The 19,105-nt window shown below is 36.5% G+C and overlaps 1 protein-coding gene across 4 annotated transcripts in view; it reads left to right on the forward strand.

Moving 5' to 3' along the window:
* The window catches only part of CNTLN (centlein), a 311,923-nt gene that overhangs the window by 198,345 nt on the left and 94,473 nt on the right, over positions 1-19,105 (forward strand). For 3 of the 4 annotated variants that reach the window (XM_045043687.1, XM_011288695.4, XR_002148230.3), the window contains exons 15-16: positions 3,617-4,152; positions 17,673-17,853. In XM_045043687.1, the coding sequence (XP_044899622.1) occupies positions 3,617-4,152; positions 17,673-17,853 (717 nt within the window). The remainder of the gene's footprint in view (positions 1-3,616; positions 4,153-17,672; positions 17,854-19,105) is intronic. The other variant, XM_019816024.3, reaches the window with a different exon arrangement.

The following is a 19,105-nucleotide window of genomic DNA, read 5'->3' on the forward strand; positions in this document are numbered from 1 at the left end:
GTTATTTCTTTCCACCTATGGCTACTACCATAGTCGATCCAGAAATCCATTTTAAGTCTTTAAAACCCAACAGGAATTATTTGCATTGGATCATACTAATTTGCCACTTTTTTTTTTTTATATTAACCTAATGTAATTGTATGAGTCATGATTTAACCATTTTTAGTTGGGTTTCCTTATTTTAAAAGGATGTATTGTAAACTCATTCAAAATAGGATTAAAAGATAGTAACAACTTGAAAACGGTATTTACTTACATAGTAGAAATGAAACATATAAGATTATTTTTTAATAATATATTAGGGGCGCCTGGGTGGCGCAGTCGGTTAAGCGTCCGACTTCAGCCAGGTCACGATCTCGCGGTCCGTGAGTTCGAGCCCCGCGTCAGGCTCTGGGCTGATGGCTCAGAGCCTGGAGCCTGTTTCCAATTCTGTGTCTCCCTCTCTCTCTGCCCCTCCCCCGTTCATGCTCTGTCTCTCTCTGTCCCAAAAATAAATAAACGTTGAAAAAAAAAATAATATATTAACATTTCACACTATTATGGTATGAGTTGAGTCCCCCGACCAATGTTATCCTGTCAAAGTCCTAATCACCAGCATCTAAGCATGTGACTATATTTGGAAATGAGGTCTTCAAAGAGTCAGTTAAGTTAAAATGATTATTAGGGTTTAAGCCTCCTAGTATGGTATTTTTTTATGGCAGCCCTAGCAAAGTATTATAGACACTTTACAAAGTCAAGTGTTTTATTTCAGTTTTGAAAGGAACCACCTTTCTGGTAAATTATTTAACTGATCAGTACTGGAGGGAAAGTATGCACTTGAGCTGATTTACAGAAAAACCAAATACCTTTAACAAATCCCTAGGCTTTCATTTTCAAATATATATTGAAATTTTCTTTCTGTTTCTGGAGGCTTAACATCAGGTTAACAACAATTTTAAGAGTGTACTTTGAACAACACTTTAATTTGTGCTATGGACTATGGGAAGTAGTGTCTCTGTTTTGTTATTTGTCCTCCATTTTAAACTTAAATGCGATTAATTTTGACCAGTTCTTATGAGTAAACATAGATTCACTTTAGGCAGTTAACATACTTAAACATTTTAAATGTAACAGACTTTAAACAGATATTTTTCCAGTGTTATATAAAATTTTCATGAGTTGTACCTAACATAAATGGATTTTAGTCAAAAGAAAAAGATAATGCTAATTTCCAGAATTGAAATCTCATACTTAAGGTGTTTGTTACATTTGTTCATAACATATTTTAATCAAAAGTACAAAGTTGATTTAATTTGATCTAATTCAGCAATATTTAATGCAAGTAATTATATTTCAGCTCAAGTAATTTTATTAAGTAGCTGTTATGATTAATAATAATAATAGAGACAATAATGAGGTGGTAATGGTGATGATAAACTGTTTAGAACTCACTGTCTATGAGGAATTGTGGTGTATGATCATGTTCAATACTTATAATCTACAAGACAGATGTTACTAATCCCATTTCACAGATAAGGAAACTTTAAAATAGGTTAAATATTTTACCAGGTTAAAGTAACCTGAGCTGGAAGTAAGATATAGCACAGAAAATATTCAATATCCCCAAGACCATACTGTTTCTTAATATTTTTGTATCACTACTGTCAAAATCAATTTTTTTGAAAACAGTATAATTGCTTATTTCCACAAAATAGATTTTAAAAAATACAGTTTATTCTATTTACTCCACCATGGAATTAACCTGTTAAAATATTTTAAAATATATATATGAAAAGTATACTATTGTTTGCAGTGATTAAAACCACTAAGAAACTGAAGAGGTTGTAAAAACGTGATATTCCCTATCTGATAGTAGTGTTTACTAAATGGAGAATAAAATTTGGCATACAATGATTTTGAAAAAGTAAATGATTTTTAACCAGAGTTCATGTGTTCTTAAACACTGTATTTTTTGTCACTTTATCCAGCTCTTCAGTAAAGTATTTGCATTGAAAAGGAATAATAGAATTTGTCTTGCATATATGCACAGAGGTCTGCAATAGTCTGATACAAGCTCTTTCATATACCTCTACTCCAGGTCAAGAGTAAGCCCTATAAAGACATAGATCTAACAGTAAGGGAATGTATCATATTACAGAAAAGCAAATTTAAATTAGATGAGATTCTTAATATTGTGTTGGGAAATATCCATGTCCTGGGACAGGATAACTAATCAGTAAAATCTGTTGAATTAAATGAAGAAGGTCGACCTCACAAGAAAAGTAGGGGGTGTAGAAGTACAGGTAAATCAGAAATGACTGAAAGTAATGTTTAGGAAACAGCTTACATCTTCACCACCTTAACTAAATCCAGTAAACTGGAAAGTGGTAAATATGTGCATATTTTCATCTTGCAGATTTCTGGAATATTTTATATCCTTGGTTTTCAATACATCAAATATGTTTTCACCTTTGAAGAATTGTTTTAAAAGTAAAAATGAATCTATATAGTTTCTCAATCATTTAGATTTCTTGCTTGACTCTAGTCCTTTGTTCATTTCCCATGTGTATCTGGGCGACTCTTCTTCCCCACATAGCTTGTAGAATACTGTGAGGGGCACAAAATCTTGAATTTGTATCCCAGTTCAAAGAATGTTTACCTCTCTGCATTATTTAAGTTTTCAGAGCCTCTGTATCCTCTTCTGGGAAGATAATTGTTGGCTCTACTTACCTCACATGGTTTTGGGATGATGTAGAGAGATCATGTTTATGAAGCCATCCCGTAAACTGTACTTTACAAACAATAGTGATTATTTGTTTTTCAAGATTTAAGCTGAAATCAACTCCTTGAAAGTTTCATATTCATGGCTTAGAATTAATTGCTTTGTCCTTTTTGCCCAGACTTACGGCACTTAGATCCCGTCCTTAATCAGTTTTATTTACGCATGTGCCTTTCTTTCCAAATAGTTTTTGAAATTTCTTAAGGTCAGAAATTGTATGTTTTCATTTCTTTGTCCTACAACATGAACATTGTTTATTGAAATAAATTAATGCAATATTGGAATAATTGTAATTTTAAGTTGTTAGACTTTTTTTGGTAAATGTTTCCTTATTGTATAAACTAAGGACCTCATGACTGCTAAAATTACATTTTTCTCACTTAGAATAAAGTAGACTTGGTAGATTATTTTTTTAACTAGGTAATCATTTTTTCATATGATTGTTAGATATTGAAGAAAATTGTTATTTTATTAATAAAGTTTCTCTATGTATCTATTTTTAGATTTTGTATAAATTGTTTTTTTCTCTGAAAATATTTTTTCACAATAATTAGACTACATAGCTAAAGTGCTTATCTCAGAAAACTGCAAAGTTTATTAGCATACTTAGTTCTGTGTCACTTTGTGTAGAATTTTAACTTCTTTTACCATCTGTCCTTTATTTAACAGATGTATTATTGCATTTTATAATGTATTTATCTACACCACCTTAGAATTATTTAGAAATTAAGTACTTTAGATTTATTTTGTCCTTGTGCTAAGTGTAATTTTATTTTCATAAATTAGAAATGATAAAAAATATACAGCAGATTATGGTTTTTGGACTTTTAAAAGAATAAATTAAACTCTAATGTTTAGGTCATTGAACTGGAAAGTCGGCTAAAATCTTTTGAGAAAAGGTCAAGAAAATTAAAAGAAGGGAATAAAAAATTAATGAAAGAAAATGACTTCCTGCAATCACTCTTAAAGCAGCAACAGGAAGATGCAGAGGACAGGGAAAAAGAGCTAGAACAGCTACAAAGGGGGAGTAAAGAAGTAGAAAAAGATAAAGCTGGACTTCAAGTAAAAATCAGTGAGCTGGAGAGAGAAGTCACTTCCCTAAGGAGACAAGTGGCAGAAGCTAATGGTTTGAGAAATGAAAATGAAGAGCTGAAGAATTCAATGGAGAAACTGCAGCAATTAGCAGACAAAGCTAAATCTGAGATGGCCACCACGGAAGTGAGGTCTGGACAATATGATTGTAAGACAACCACTACCAAGGTTAAATTTAAAGCCGCCAAGAAAAAGTGCCCTGTGGGCCGTTACCACACTGTTCTCAATCACTCCATCAAGGTTATGAGCAATGTGTTTGAGAACCTCAGCAAGGACGGCTGGGAGGATGTGAGTGAAAGCAGGTAAGGCTCTCATTAACTTAGCTCTGTGGTGGGGACACTGTGCATATGTAAAGCACCAGCAAATGGAGATTGAATTTCAACTACTGTCGATTTGGTATTCAGAAAAAATACTGTCAGATCCTTTGAAATATCTTGGGAGGTCTTGTTCTGAGCTTATTGACTGAAATTTGCATGCAAAATTAGCCACAACTGCATGAGTATTTGAATAGGTGCCAGGAAACCCAAAAGAAGGCAATGCTTGATTTCTTCCAGTGATGCTATTTTCATGCAGTCATGAGGCTTGAAATTGACAGTTTGGCAGGTTGATTTAATTTGCTGGCCCTTTGCATATTCACCACTGACAGCTAAGGATTCCCAGGCAAGCCTACTAAGTCGGTTTAGTTATCTTGTGACATGCCAACCTGGGAGGAGAAACATTTTTCCCCCTTAATTTAGTTAGATAAATTTTGAATGACCCATTTCAGCTTGTTACCAGATGTCTACAAGCTGTTTAACATCCTTTAAATTAAGAACCATCTTCACTAATTATTTCATGTATGTATTATGCAAAGTCATTGTACTAACTTTAATTGAATGGTGGTTAAAAATCAGTTCTTTAAAGTTAAAGCTCTATAAATTCCTGGTCCTAAGTTATATAACACCTAGTGAATAGCAACAGGAGAATACTAAAAATCTATAATATTTCTTTTCCTTACCCCTGGCTATACATTCGTATATGTACTTGAAGCACATCAGTAAAACCACAAAGGCAGGTGGATAGTAGAACACCTCTTTTTATATCTATATAATAGGGAAGTTCAGTGTTGCCAGAGTTGCCAACAAATAGAACTATTTTCATAATTCTGTCTTGTTTTATAGTGGCATGTATTTCCTTTTATTTGTCTAAGTTTGTTTTTTTTTTTTAATCCCCAAAAGACATGTGTTTCAGATTTGGGATGTCCCTGGATGGTGTAGGGGTGGAAGAGTTTTCCCTTCTTCCCTTCTAGGTTCTTTGGCTGGTCTCATAATGAAATTGATTTAAGAAAGATTAACAAGAGAAAAAGTATCGGAAGTTTAATAATATGCATACCTCCTGTATACATGGTAGAGGCCCAAGAAAACTGAGTAACTCCCCCCAAAACAGCCAAAACCATCACCTTCAATACCACCTTCAGCTAAAAACAAAAGAAGATGAGGTCAGAGTGTTAGTTATGGGAGGTTATCAGGAAAAGCATAATAAACAAGGGTAAGGTTCTTATGCAGAGTTAAGCCCTTGTCTTCTTCATTGGCAAGAATTTTTACAGATTTAGACTCATCCATCGCTTCCTGGTATAAGGAAGCCTACACCCTTACAAATGGAGATTTTCCTTATGCATGCCAGTGTCTCTTAAAAAAGGGTAACTTCTACTTGATTCTCAGAACTTGTCCTGTGTCTGTTGTTTCCTAAAAGTAATTCGTATGCCAAAGAGACATATTTGCAGGTGGCAAATTCTGTTCCCCTACTATCACACCTTTGAAAATTCCCCGAGAAGTTTCACAGTCCAGAAGCTAAGCTGGCAGATTGATTGCTTCATATCTCACAGAACCAGTGTCACAGTCCTGAGAATAGGTCAGTTTAGTTAAACAGTTGTGTCTTATTTCAGCAGGTGGGTCTTGCAGGTGGGCTCCCAAAGTTAGGCCTATTTTGTGAGAGAAATGAGGCATTTAAAAAGGCATTTCTATGGAAGTGAAATAAAAACAGAGGTTAATGATTGGAGCAGACTATAAAATCAATCTTGAATCCTGAAGGCAGCCAGTGGAGAGAAGACATTTCTAGAGGTAGGGGCTGAAGCATCTTTGCAGTTTGAATATCTCCAGTGATGTCATTGGTTGTTTAGGTAAACTTCCTGAGTGGCCCACACAGCAATAGGCATGAAGATTATCTAAACATGAGCTATTGTGGTGGTTTCTCTGAAGTGTATATGAAGTGATCTAGCTTCATTTTGCAGAGCTTTGGGGGGGGGGGGGGGAGGCAGTTTTAGTTCTCAGTGATTAGTTTGATTCCAAGTGGAAACGTTAGTTTGGAGAGTCATAGCCAGATATTTGAGGAAACCAGAAGAATTCAGGATTCCATCTAGTTTATAGGTAAACAACACACCCTCAAGGTAATTAATCAGAACTAGAATCTAATATTCACAAAGGTGTGTTATTGAAACATAATTATTCTCTTTTAAATCACCTTAATTTCTACTAAAGACAGCCAAATTAAGGTTAATTTGTTTGCAAAACAAACCTAGTTTCAATAAACTTGGCCTGATTATTTACATAAGTCCAACAAAGAATAGTGGTTGACTGTATAGACTCTTCTTAAATCTGTTTTGCTGAAACTTTTCATAAGGATTTTCAGACTGAACTTTTCAAAGCTTCTCAAGGCCAAGATGCCAATCCAAGGATTTGCCACTGGAATTGCTTGCAATAGCAATAGATTGGGGTAAATTTCTCTCTTCTTGAAGCCCTTCAAATATCCTGAGGTTTCTTCACCTGCTGGGAAGTAACCATCCTTGCTTACCTGGTATGGCTGCCAGGAACCCTGTAAACAAGCTACCAGGATGTTTTTTCAAGAAGTTTTATTGACTCCATAAAGTCACCTTTCTTCCTTAAAGCTGTCTGGTCATAATCTGAGTCTATGCATACCTCTCTAAAATATGACATTCCAGTCACAACTTTGGTAATATACTCATTGTTTCCAATTATGTCATGTTACCAAGAGAACAGATTCTTATTGAATTTATGCCAAAAAAAAAAAAAATAGATTGCCATGAAAATATAAGAATGTTCACTAAGAGTTTCCAAATTCTGGAGGGATCGTTTAAGGAGAAAAAGATGTTTCAATTGTTTACACAGGTCCATTTTACCAAATTGCTGTAAGTCCTTGCTAACTTAAGAGGAAAAGTTTTCTTAAATCTGGAAAAACACAACATTTAAAAAATTAGCAATAAAACAAAGTCACAAAACTTATAACCATCCTTATCAGTTCATTAAGTCCCATGTTACTAATTTTTGTTCTGCTTGAATCCAGTTTTCCCCTTATGTTCTGGAAACTCTTATCCAGTTTTATGATCTTAAAGGTATTAGAAACTTGTATTTTGGAATATTTTCCATGAGTCTCCTTGGAGATCAAGCATTTTCCAAACATTTTTGCAAAAGTTTCAGTGTAAAACAATGTCCGTAAATGACAGAGAGTTAAAAAAAAATGGCCATGGTTAAAGATCTGGTGAGAGTTCCTTACAATGCAGTTGACAGGAGGGGTGCCTGAGTGGCTCATTCTGGTATGCCTCAGACTCAGTTTCAGCTCACGTCATGATCTCATAGTTCATGGGATTGAGCCCCACGTTAGGCTCTGCACTCACAGAGCAGAGCCTGCTTGGGACTGACTCTCTCTCCCCCTCTCTTTCTGCCCCTTCTCTGCTCACACTCTCTCAAAATAAATAAACATTTTTTAAAAATGCAGTTAACAAGGAAATTTGGTTATTTCTGTGATATATAATATTTCAAGATAACAACTCGAATTATAAATGATAACATTATGTCAGGACAAATCAGATTTTTAGGAATTTCACACAAATTCCAGTACACTTAAATTAATAACATATATCTACACAAATATAACCAAAAAAGTTTAGCATCACTTATTTGACAACACTTCCCATATAATTTAACATATCAAGTCAGCCTAATTAGCCTAATACACTTTTTGAAATGTTCCAGGGACCTTCTGAAATATCTGAGTTTCTTCCAGGTCAGAAAGACTTCATTTAGAATTTGATTTGGGGAAGTTTGTCAAGAATATCAAAACGTTTTGGCCACTTGATCATGGGTCACTGTGAGATAATACTTAGTTATCTGTTTAAGGGACAAGACAAAAACTTCACAGGCAAATACAGAAGTTCACATAGTTCTCAGCAAAACTTCTTTCTTTGTATCAAGAGGACTAGGTTTATTTAAATAATCAAAAACCTGATTATAAAAATAACAAAGCACAGGGAATTATTTTGATAAAAACACAAAATCTTTGCCTTCAAGGTAGATTAGTTTAAAAGGTAAAGAAGAACCTTTCACAGTCTCTTATGAAGAATACACAGATAGTCAAGAAAACGTTATCCTTTTACCAGAGACAGAATCAATTTGTAAAATTGTAGCAGCTGCCTTTTGATATTAAAATTCACTCAATTAAGTTAATTTTTATCTTAGCCAGTCCTGTCCATCCATAAAATTCCTTTCTAACGATTCCTTTCCACAGACTTTCTACAAGTTTCAGATTTTGTCTTGATTTTCCTCTTTTCCATTTTTAAATAACCAGTTTTATGTTGAGATATTTTATTTTCATTCAACAAAATGAATTTCTATTCCTTTTTTTTTTTTACTGGAAACATATATCTTACTTTTCTTGCATTCAGAGATGTTTTTCATATTATTTCTAACAGTTTTAGTTACATTTATTAATTAGAATTCCTAACCCTTAGAAACCTTAATTTCTAGTGAAAACTAAGTAAGCAATTGTGAACTGTGTGTTGCAACAGCATTCTTTAGATTGCCAAATTTATGAGTACATTCCATAATGTACAGTCTTTCAATATGCAACAAGACATGTTTACTAAGAGACCCAAATAGTTCTTTAATTCCTCTGTAACAACCAGAAGTAGATAGGCCCATGTTTAGTAATTATATTATCTTATTTGGAAATGATCTAGATATTCAGTGAATTTCTCTGAATTTAAGTTAGCAAAACTTTAAAGGTTCAACTTACCTAAGATATTTGGGGAACTGTTTTTAAGAACACATACTGTTAAATGTAATCTCTGTTAAAAAGTTTACCTAAAAACTCTTACCACTACTAATGTCTATCTTAATCACTCGCTTCCAATAATTATGTTTAGACTACCACTGAAAGCTTCATGAGACATTAGACACAGCCAGCCATCACCCTAAGTTATCCTTGCTGATAAATTTCGTAAGAGATACAACATGAAGTTATTTGACTAGTAAACCAAGGCAGAATAAAATTTGTATCTCTGCATTATATTCAATGTTGATAAATCCAAAGACATACCTATTTTAATGAAACCAACAAATTTCAACTAGTTTTTATTTACCAAAGATTATACCAAGTCATGTGAACTTGAGAAACATATGGGTCCATTTTTGTTAATTTCTGAGAATTCAATTTATATAAGTGTTTAATTTTCTTTATGTGAATTAAATAGAGCTATTTTTCAAGTTAATTTTGGTAATATCATCTGGAGGCAGAAAAATATCACAAATCTACAGCATACATATACAGACATACAGAGACCTTAAAATTTTAGACATGAGACAGGTATGAAAATGTAGAACTTACTATTAAAAGAACAGTAGAAATGAGTTAAATTTATCTGTTCAGATAGCTAACGATTTTTTTTGTTTTTACTAATATTTGTGGAGAAGACATTGATTTTTTATTTGCCTAAATTTCAAATGACCTTTTCCCCTTTTGTTCTTCTGATAAGAATTACCTCCTTGAAGTTTGTAGAACATTTACATCTCAAAGGCACAGGGAAGGAATGCAAGCTCCTTTAAGAAGAACTTTGGTTTCCCAAGGCCAATATTTACAAGCCTTTTGAAATAAATAGCAGAGGTTTGGGGAATGGTAAAAAGGATTGGTGGACTTTTAATTATTTCTGGAACCTTACCTAAGGTCCTATAAAGACTAGATGTTTTAAAACAAGGACAGCTGTTTGAATTCCTCAAAGAATTGCTACAAGGTATCTAAGAACTGTCACACCCATCCAACTATGTTGAATGTTTTTCTTCCCCTCTGGGTATATTTAGTTTAGGAGAGAAGCCCTAAAAAAAATTCCTGTCAAGCACTGAATATCAGCTTTATTCACAAATTCAGTCAGACTCATAGCTTCCCATCTAATTTCTATTTTTTTAATCTACCCACCAAATCACAGGAGGTAATCCATTTATGAAAACTTTTGTGGATCTAATATTCTGCTTTTTAAAATTTTTTTTTAATGTTTATTTTTCTGAGAGAAAGAGAGAGAGAGCACACGCAAGCAGGAGTGGGAGGAGGGGCAGAGAGGGAGACATAGAATCTGAAGCAGGCTTCAGGCTCTGAGCTGTCAGCACAGAGCCTGACATGGGACTCAAGCTCACAAATCATGAGATCATGACCTGAGCTGAAGTCGGATGCTTAACCAACTGAGCCACCCAGACACCCCTAATATTCTGCTTTTTTAATCTTTCCACCAATCACAGGAAGTAACCCATTTACAACAACTTTTGAGGGTTCTCCCTTAGTTCAAGAAATTCTTTAACTATGGCTCTTAATTCAGCCTTTGACCAAGGAGTGGAAGATAGCTGAGGAGTATTGCCCCCAGTCGCAAGTGATTTTGTTTTAAAAGGTAACTGTTTAATAGTCTCTTCAGAGTGGAAAGGCAGTCCAGACAAAGAATTAGTGAAATGTGAGCATTCAGGTAAAGACTGATAGAGGGAAATAGTAGGAGTTATGTCCGCCTTAATGACTTTTGTTTTAGGTACCTCTTGGATCTTTAGTATTTCATTTGCCCAATTTTCCAAATTTCCACCTCCCTTTTCTTTTTTGATGAGAAACTTATCCCCAATGTTTGCATTTTAAAGAATGTCTCTTAGGTCCTGCAGAAGATGGGGACAGAAAACTTCTATCACAAAGGCATAGAGAAAGTAAGTTTTCTCCAAGATGGAGTTTTTGGGACATATTTGCTTCTTATTAGAGGTCCAGGGTAATTTAAGTTTTTCCTTTTTCTTAAGTGCAGGACAATTCTGTTTCCAGTGTCCCAATACTACAAGCAGTTTGAGTTGAATAGGTGAGGTCTGAGGGTTGGTGACCGGTGAGCTCTGAATTGCTGCCAGAGCCACATTTCTGGTTTTGTAGAAACTTGCAGAGAGGTGGGAAGATTTAAACAAGAGTCCCAGATAGCTGAAAGATATTCTAGAAGGCCAGGAACAGGGAATTGGAGATAAATGGGTGTGGAAGAATGTGGAATTTATTTTAGATATTGTGACAAATAAGCCCACTGACCCAATCAAAGGAGGGACACAGATACTGGGAGCACAGTGAAGCAAGGCTTTCTTTAATCAACGTTCTTGCAAGAGCGGGTGTCTGATGGACAAGCACACTTGGAAAGGCAATTTATCTCCTAGTGTGCAAGTCCCTCCCCTGATTCCTCATTGGCTGAGTGCTACAGAGATGATAGCCTTACCCTGACATTGCCTATGCCTGTGTAAGGCAAAAAGTAGTCTGATTGGAACAAATGTACATTCTTGAGGTGACACAGAGACTTCAGTTCTTTGGCGCATGCTCATAGCAAAGCCGAGAAAAATAAGCCCATGAAATGGAGTGGGGAAGAACCAGGAAGTGAAGTGTCTAAGGGCTTGGGACTCAATTGTTGGTCGGGGGAGGGGGGGTTCATACATATTTCCAATAGGTTGTAAACCTTTTGTTAACTAGACAGCACAACTTTTATTTGGTATTTCTAAAAATGAATCATTCTCACAGATATGGACTCTAATTTTCGTTCTGAATATAATTTCTGTTCTTTATATTGTCAAGGAAATCCTTAGGGCTAGCTGTTACACTTCTTTGTGTCCACTTTTTAATTTGGTCTTTCCATAGGTACCAATAAGACAATTATTTAAGATAAGGGCTTTCTAAAAAAAAAAAAATTCGGGGCGCCTGAGTGGCTCCGTTGGTTGAGTGTCCGACTTGGCTCAGGTCATGATCTCACGGCCAGTGAGTTTGAGCCCTGCGTCGGGCTCTGTGCTGACAGCTCAGAGCCTGGAGCCTGTTTCAGATTCTGTGTCTCCCTCTCTCTCTGACCCTCCCCCGTTCATACTCTGTCTCTCTGTCTCAAAAATAAATGAACGTTAAAAAAAATTAAAAAAAAAATCAATTACAGAAGTTTTTCCAATTCAAAGGATCTCTCGTCTGGCCAGTGACAGACTTAAAGACAGAATATTCTCACTGACATAAAGCCAAGCTCTAAAGACACAGAATAAGATGACAGAGACAAAAGAAAGCAATTATCAAGTCTGAGAGGAAAGGGATCAATAGAAAACAAGAGTGCTCATAAGAAATTTTTACCTAAGGACCAAATTTTACCAAAAAGCTCCACAAATACTGTCTCCTGCTAGTCTAAATTTAGATAAGGACTCTTACCATTCTCACTTCCATCAGACCCTACATGCAGAGATCCAGGAAACTGATGGGTAAGAATTCTTAACTTCTGCCAGCTTGTGTCCCAGAATCCAGAATCTGTCAGCTGCAGCATCCCTGGAGTGAGTCGTGATGGTCCCTTCACAGGTTGCCAAAACTGTAGGGGCAGAAATGTTTTCCCTTCTTCCTTAAGTCTAGAGTCTTTGGTCTAATAATGAAATTGATATAAGACAGATTAACAGGAAAAAGTTTAATAACATGTATACCTCTTATTTATATGGGAGAGACCCAGGAAAACTGAGTAACTCCCCCAAATGACTGATGCCATCACCTTGAAACTATCTTCAGCTAAAGACAAAAGATGTTGAGAGTGAGGAGTCTGTCACAGGAGGTTATCAGGAAAAGCACAGTATACAAGGGCAAAGTTGTTATGCAGATTTAAGTCCTTGTCTTAGCCATTGGTAAGAGTTTCTAGGGATTTAGAGTCCTCTATCTCTTGCTGGTATAGTGAGGAAGGCATCCTTACAAGTAGGAGATTTCTTAATCAGAGACATAGAACTGAAATTTATCTTAAAATGTCTTTCTCAAACTTGTTTGCATCTATTAGATTTATCTGAATTTTATAAAGATTCCAAAGCTCAGATGTGAGGTTTTCCAATCGGATGGAGGCCACCAAATGTGGGGCAGCCCCATTGGGTGGAAACTGGGGGTATAGGTGGTAAAAGAATTCACTCAAGGCAGAACAAAAGAGAGAGATGTTTACTGAATACCCCACAAGGGAGCAGCAGGCAGGACAGCAAAGGAGAGACTGTCTCCCACAAGACAATGGTGGGGGGCTGTAGTTAAATGGGGAAGGAGAGGAGGTATGGGAATGTATGGAATTTTCCTTTTTTGGTACCTGTGCCCAAGTGTAAGTAGCCCATTGGTCAGCTAGGGCTTACATATACCTTGGGTGAGTTGCCTAATGGGCCTATTTGTATTCAGCCGGGGGTTTGGAGGTCACTGTGGGCCCTTCATCCTCACTCAGATTTCTTTTGTTCAGGTTGGTTGCCTGAAAGCAGCCTCTACATAGGCCACACCCCAGAATAATTAAATCATAACTTCTGTGGTGGGATGCAAGCTTTGTAGAAGGACTCTTGCACAAAGAGTCATGACAGCGAGGCTTTTCTTACCAGGAAGCGAGTTTATTTGTGCTGACATGGATCTCAGAGAGTTTGTACCTGAATAGCTAAGCCCTGAATGCCACGTGGTGTAGTCTTTTATGCATTTTCTATTTCTTTGTCTCCCATATATGGGTAACGCATAAACATACAGGCTGATTGGGTGCTCTCATGTTACAGGGACCTGAGGGACGTCACATATGCACACAGCCAGGTTGCCTTCCCTTATCTTGAGGTCTTTTCGTACCATATTCCTGAGGGAGGGGATTCTACCACAGCTTCACTATTTTTTAAGCTCTCCAGCTGATTCCAATATGTAGACAAGTTTGGGGACCACTCTTTTGTTTTTGTTTTTCAACTGTTTGTTTATTTTTGAGAGAGAGAGAAAGGGCATGCGTGAGTGCAAGTCGGGGAGGAGCAAAAAGAGAGGGAGACAGAGAAACTGAAGTAGGCTCTGCACTGACAGCAGAGAGCCCCATGCAGGGGCTTGAACTCACAAACCATGAGATCATGACCAGAGCCAAAGTTGGACTTTCAACCGACTGAGCCACCCAGGTGCCCCAGGAACCACTGTTTTAAATGATCATTGGGTCAAGCCCTCTTCTTCATACAGGTTAAAAAAAAACAAAAAACCTTGAAAACAAATTGATGAAGGTGAGGAAGAAGGATGAATCTGCATTCCCATTTCTTTTTGACTCCTAAGGTTTTCTTCCTTGTTCTCAAAAGCCATTAGAGATAAAATCCTACTCAGCTTAAAACCCACTAATCATTTATCTGTCTTCAAGGAAATCCTAGTTTCAGCTAATTATGTCTCACCAGTTGATACTACCACACTCTTCATAATAGAAGTGGTGCGGTTTACTCATGCGTGAGTATGTATGTGTGAATAGATACATGAAAGCTAAGTAACACAGTCAGTTCTAATTTCATCGTATTGGTACACGTGCAGATAGATGGTCACATATTTTGGGAGATGAATCATACAATATCTCTTAAAACATAAGATTGTCATTTAAGTTGCTTAGCAGTGAACTTGATTTTACATTGTGAGGATTAAGTGTTATATTTCCTGCCTGACAGAACACTCTCAGGAATCACTCAGCTGCAAAAAAATACTCAAACAATTATAAATCCCACAGTGGACCTTCAGGACTTTAGAACATTCTATTTCTTTTAGCTTTTCATAGTCTGAAATATAAGAAATTTACTTGAATACTGAGAAAAGCAGAACTTTGTCCTTCATATATGAATATAAAATACTTTATTATATAATTATGACCTTGTTAGTATTTATATATTTATGACTATCTTTCATAGTTGAGCAGTATTACAAAAACATGCTATCAAATGACAAAAATAATACAGTTTAGAAATGAGTGTAAAGTCCTTCATTCAAGTGAAAACAATCCATGGAATGAGGGAGTATACTGCCTAGCAATCTATGGTGCACTCTTCCTAAGGGTTTTGGGCAAGAAGGATTTTATAGAAGAAGCAATGCAGAAACAGGGCATAGTTGGCTGGGAGGTTAGGGATTGATTGGTTGGCTGGGAGGTTAGGGATTGATTGATTGATTGATTGATTTTTATATGACCAGTATGTCCTGGTCTGTAGAGTAAAGTAAGTTAGCTAAAGCTGTGTTGGAGGATTGTGATTGGTGTGTATTAGGTTTCCTTGACAGTGAGGTGTTCTGTATAGACGTTGTTTTGTGTGACCTGTCACGCATTTCTGCCTAGATCTGCACATACACAATCATGGAGGGCTTTGTTGGCTTTCCATATCTGGCCTCAGGATTGGAACTGGCCCTTCTGTTTCTGATGCCAGGAGGGATTAACTTGCCTCTCCTCCTTGAGCCAGACCATGCTGGCCCCCTGGAATGGATCAGGGAGGGAAGAGGACTATGCAGACACCCAGCCTCCTAAGATTGTGAGATATGATAAGAGAAACAGAGAAAAACCAGCTCGCTCTGGACTGCACTTAGGCAAACTTAATGACTAATCATAAATCACACATGGGTAGTATATATATCACCCTGGCTGGAATATCTAGTTGGAAGTCTTACCTGAGGGGAGGACGCTGGCCCAGGACCCTCAATCACCCAGGACCCTCAACCGGGCCTCCAACCTGGCAGTTCATTGCAGGGCTTCCCTAGCCAGAAAGTTGGATATTGTGAGTACATGATTTGATGTATTAAGCCTTCTTTGTTCTTCTCTACACTTCTCTCCCTCTTTATGTTTACTATAGTTGCTTAATTCCTTATATTTCCTTTCCCTTATAATTAATAAAGCTTTCTTCCATGAAACAAAAAGTTCAGCTATTGCAAATTACTATTATTCAGAACAGGTGTTTACTATAAATGCAGCTCACTTAGTTCAGATTTCTGATAGAGGCCAGGCCACTGGCACAGCCTGCATTTTGTGGGTCCTGATACACAAATAACTTATCAGTGCCCAATTCAGTGACGGGTGATTTTCAGGAAGAGTTGTTCATACCTTGAAAAACAGAATTTCAACAAACCATGTTTATCAAACTTGTGGATAACATGACATGAGAAAGGGGTAAAAAGTACTTTACAAAATAGAATAAAAATCCCCAAAGATAGCAATAGACTGGGAAGATAGAGTTACACAGAAGACTACAGGGTCCATTACTTAGCTGGAAGAGCCAGTTGCTCAACTATACAATGGGGAAAATATGGGACTTTGCAATAGTATACATAAAAATATTTTAGGAAGTTTTAATTAAATCTTGTTTGAGTCTACAGTACAATGTACATTCCAGAAAGCTTGCATAATTTTAGTCTGCATCTACCAAAAATTGTACTAAGTAATTCACATAGTATCCTTGGAATATGAAATTGAATTCTGGACATAATGCTCCATCAAGATAAGGTGGAGTGACCAGGGTGAAAAAACATCTCAAAAGCACACATAATAGGAATGTTTGAATAAGCTAGGGATGTTTTTTTTACGAGATGTTTCAAGCATCAAATGACCATATCCAAATATTTAAGAGATCATCCATGTGGAAAAGGAATTAGACTTACTTGAATGTTCTACTCAACCTCAGCACTTTCAATCAATCTTCCTTCTCATTAATACAAACTATTAACATAATTTTACTTATTTTTCTTGTTATCTGAACCCACCCCTTTAGGATGAAAGCTACATAAGGGCAGAGATATTTGTCTCCTTTATTCCTTGTACTTTATCCTTTGTGCTTAGAAGAGTGCCTGGCACATAATTGGTGCTTAGCAATGAATGATGAATGGACATTTTACTGAATGATGAGTGGACATAAGAGATGGAACTGAGATCAGTGGCTGAAAGCCTCGGAGATTCAAAACTTGTCTCAGACTCCGGGAAAACTTTCCCGTGAGAAACGTTAAAGCTTTCTGCCCTGGCCCAGAAAGTAGTAAGTGCTCCAATCCTGGCAGCATTAAAACATGTGCTTCCCAAGTTAACACTTAGTAGAAATACTACAGAAGTGGCACTACCAGGCATTTGGTACTAGATATTCTAATTGTTGATGAGATTTTACAATTTTGTAAAACACTTCTTTTTGGCATTTACTTTCTTTTCATTTAGATGACAAGTAAATAAGATGTTGAATTGTTTTTCAATAGGCATACTCTTTTTCTTTGCTAGATATACTTTTCAAATACGGTATACCGAAGGGAATTGTAATAAAGAGGATATTTGGTTGTGAAAAAAATCAGGATCACTGATGCAATATAACATTTATCAGGTGAAGAAACATGGTCCAGAGACAGTAAGTAACTGAAATGGCCATATAGTCAGAACTCTAGTCCCAGGCCAGTGCTTGCTTAAGGCTGCTCATTCTACTGCAGTAGTAGGTCTCTGTGTAAGTAGTGTTCAAATTCAGTCACCAATGTGGATGTCCCATCAGGTTAATTAAAGAAGTCCTACTTGTACTTATTTATTCGTCTTAGTAAGTTTGAGGTCATGTACAGAATTAACAGAAATAACAGACTGTAAAACATGTTTAGACTAATTTTTTTCTTAATTTAGAGGACCAGTAAATGTTCAAATTAAACTTCTAGCTTTAAGTGCAATATGTGCTAGAACAGTATTTGATCTTGAACTTAAAATGGGTACATTTAACAACTCTTCTTCTTGCGTTTCATGTTCCCCACTTTTTCCCAAAAGCAGTGATCCCGAAGCACAGACCTCTCAAAATTTAGGAACAATTGTTGTAGAAACATCCCAGAAAATAAGTTCTAGAGAAGATGGAAGAGACCAGAAACAAAGTGACCAAACAGAAGGTAGCCAAACGCAAGGAAAAGAAATGGTACGAATATATTCAAACACAGATGGCAAGACCCCAAAGGTATATGAAACAGTGTTCCTTGATTATAAGCTATGTTTTTAATTTTATCTTATGTTTCATAACTTATTTTTGTTGCTAATAATTTAATTTGCATCCTTAAAAAATTTTTTTTCTGTGAAGTATACAGTGAAAATACTCAACTTTTTAATAATTTCTTAAGAAGACTAGTTAGGAATCACAAGACTTAAGGAACAATATGATTGGTGAGTTTTATGAGTTTTAATTCTGCCTCATATATCCCAGCCTAGATGCTGAATAAACCTGCCACCCGGAAACACTTTCATCAAATGATGAAAGGCCCCAATAAAACCCTGTTCTCTCTTGTTAAAGGACCAAGAAAGGGGCAGCCAAGCAAGATAGAAAATTTTTACACAGTAATCACCCTACTTTACCCAAATACCACAGAAAAAATTGCAAACCTACCTCTATTCACATTGATAAAGACCTAGTGGGGAACCTAGGCTTTTACTCTCACCTGGCTCTAAGGAGTCACCCCCAACTTCTCCTCCACCCATCAGGGTGGTGTTAGAGAAGACAAAATGAAGAGCCAATGGTAATGACTCCCTGCCATCTTGTCATCAGAGGCCATATAAGGAGCTAGACGTCTGAGTTCATCCATCAGTGAAAAGATGACCCTCTCCCTTGCAGGGTGATTTCAAAAGCCAAGGGCAGAGATGGGGACTGTCACACCTCCTGTATCTATAAAGCCTCTCACTCCCCACTCCCCACTTTGTCATTGGACTCTAAGTGAGGAGCAGAAACAAGTCCATGCTCCATCTCCCAGGCAGGATGGCATCAACCTTTGGGGAATTTGAACTTTCACCTCCACCAAGCAGTAATGAGGTGCTCCTCCCAACCTCTTTGGTGGGGACTTCCCATTCCCAGTTGGCAGTAATGAGGTGGTGCTCCCTTGCTCCACCAATGTGGTATAAGAGGAGGCCTGCTAGAAGAAATAAATAAGATCCAGAGTCTTAAAATAAAATAGGCAAAATGTCCAGGATACAATGGAAAATTACTCATTATACCAAGAAATCAGAAAAAGCTCAACTTGAATGAAAAGACAATCAACAGAAGCCAATAACAGGATGACACAGATGTTGGAACTACATGACAAGCATTTTAAAGAAGACATCATAAAAATGTTTCAACAAACTGTCACAAACAGACTTGAAACAAATGAAAAAATAGAACATCTCAAGAATGCAATGGAAAGTCTCAACAAAGAAATAGAAGATATAAAAAAAGAACCAAA

This window comes from Felis catus, chromosome D4 (genome assembly GCF_018350175.1).
Source record: "Felis catus isolate Fca126 chromosome D4, F.catus_Fca126_mat1.0, whole genome shotgun sequence".
NCBI classification, from domain to species: Eukaryota; Metazoa; Chordata; class Mammalia; order Carnivora; family Felidae; genus Felis; species Felis catus.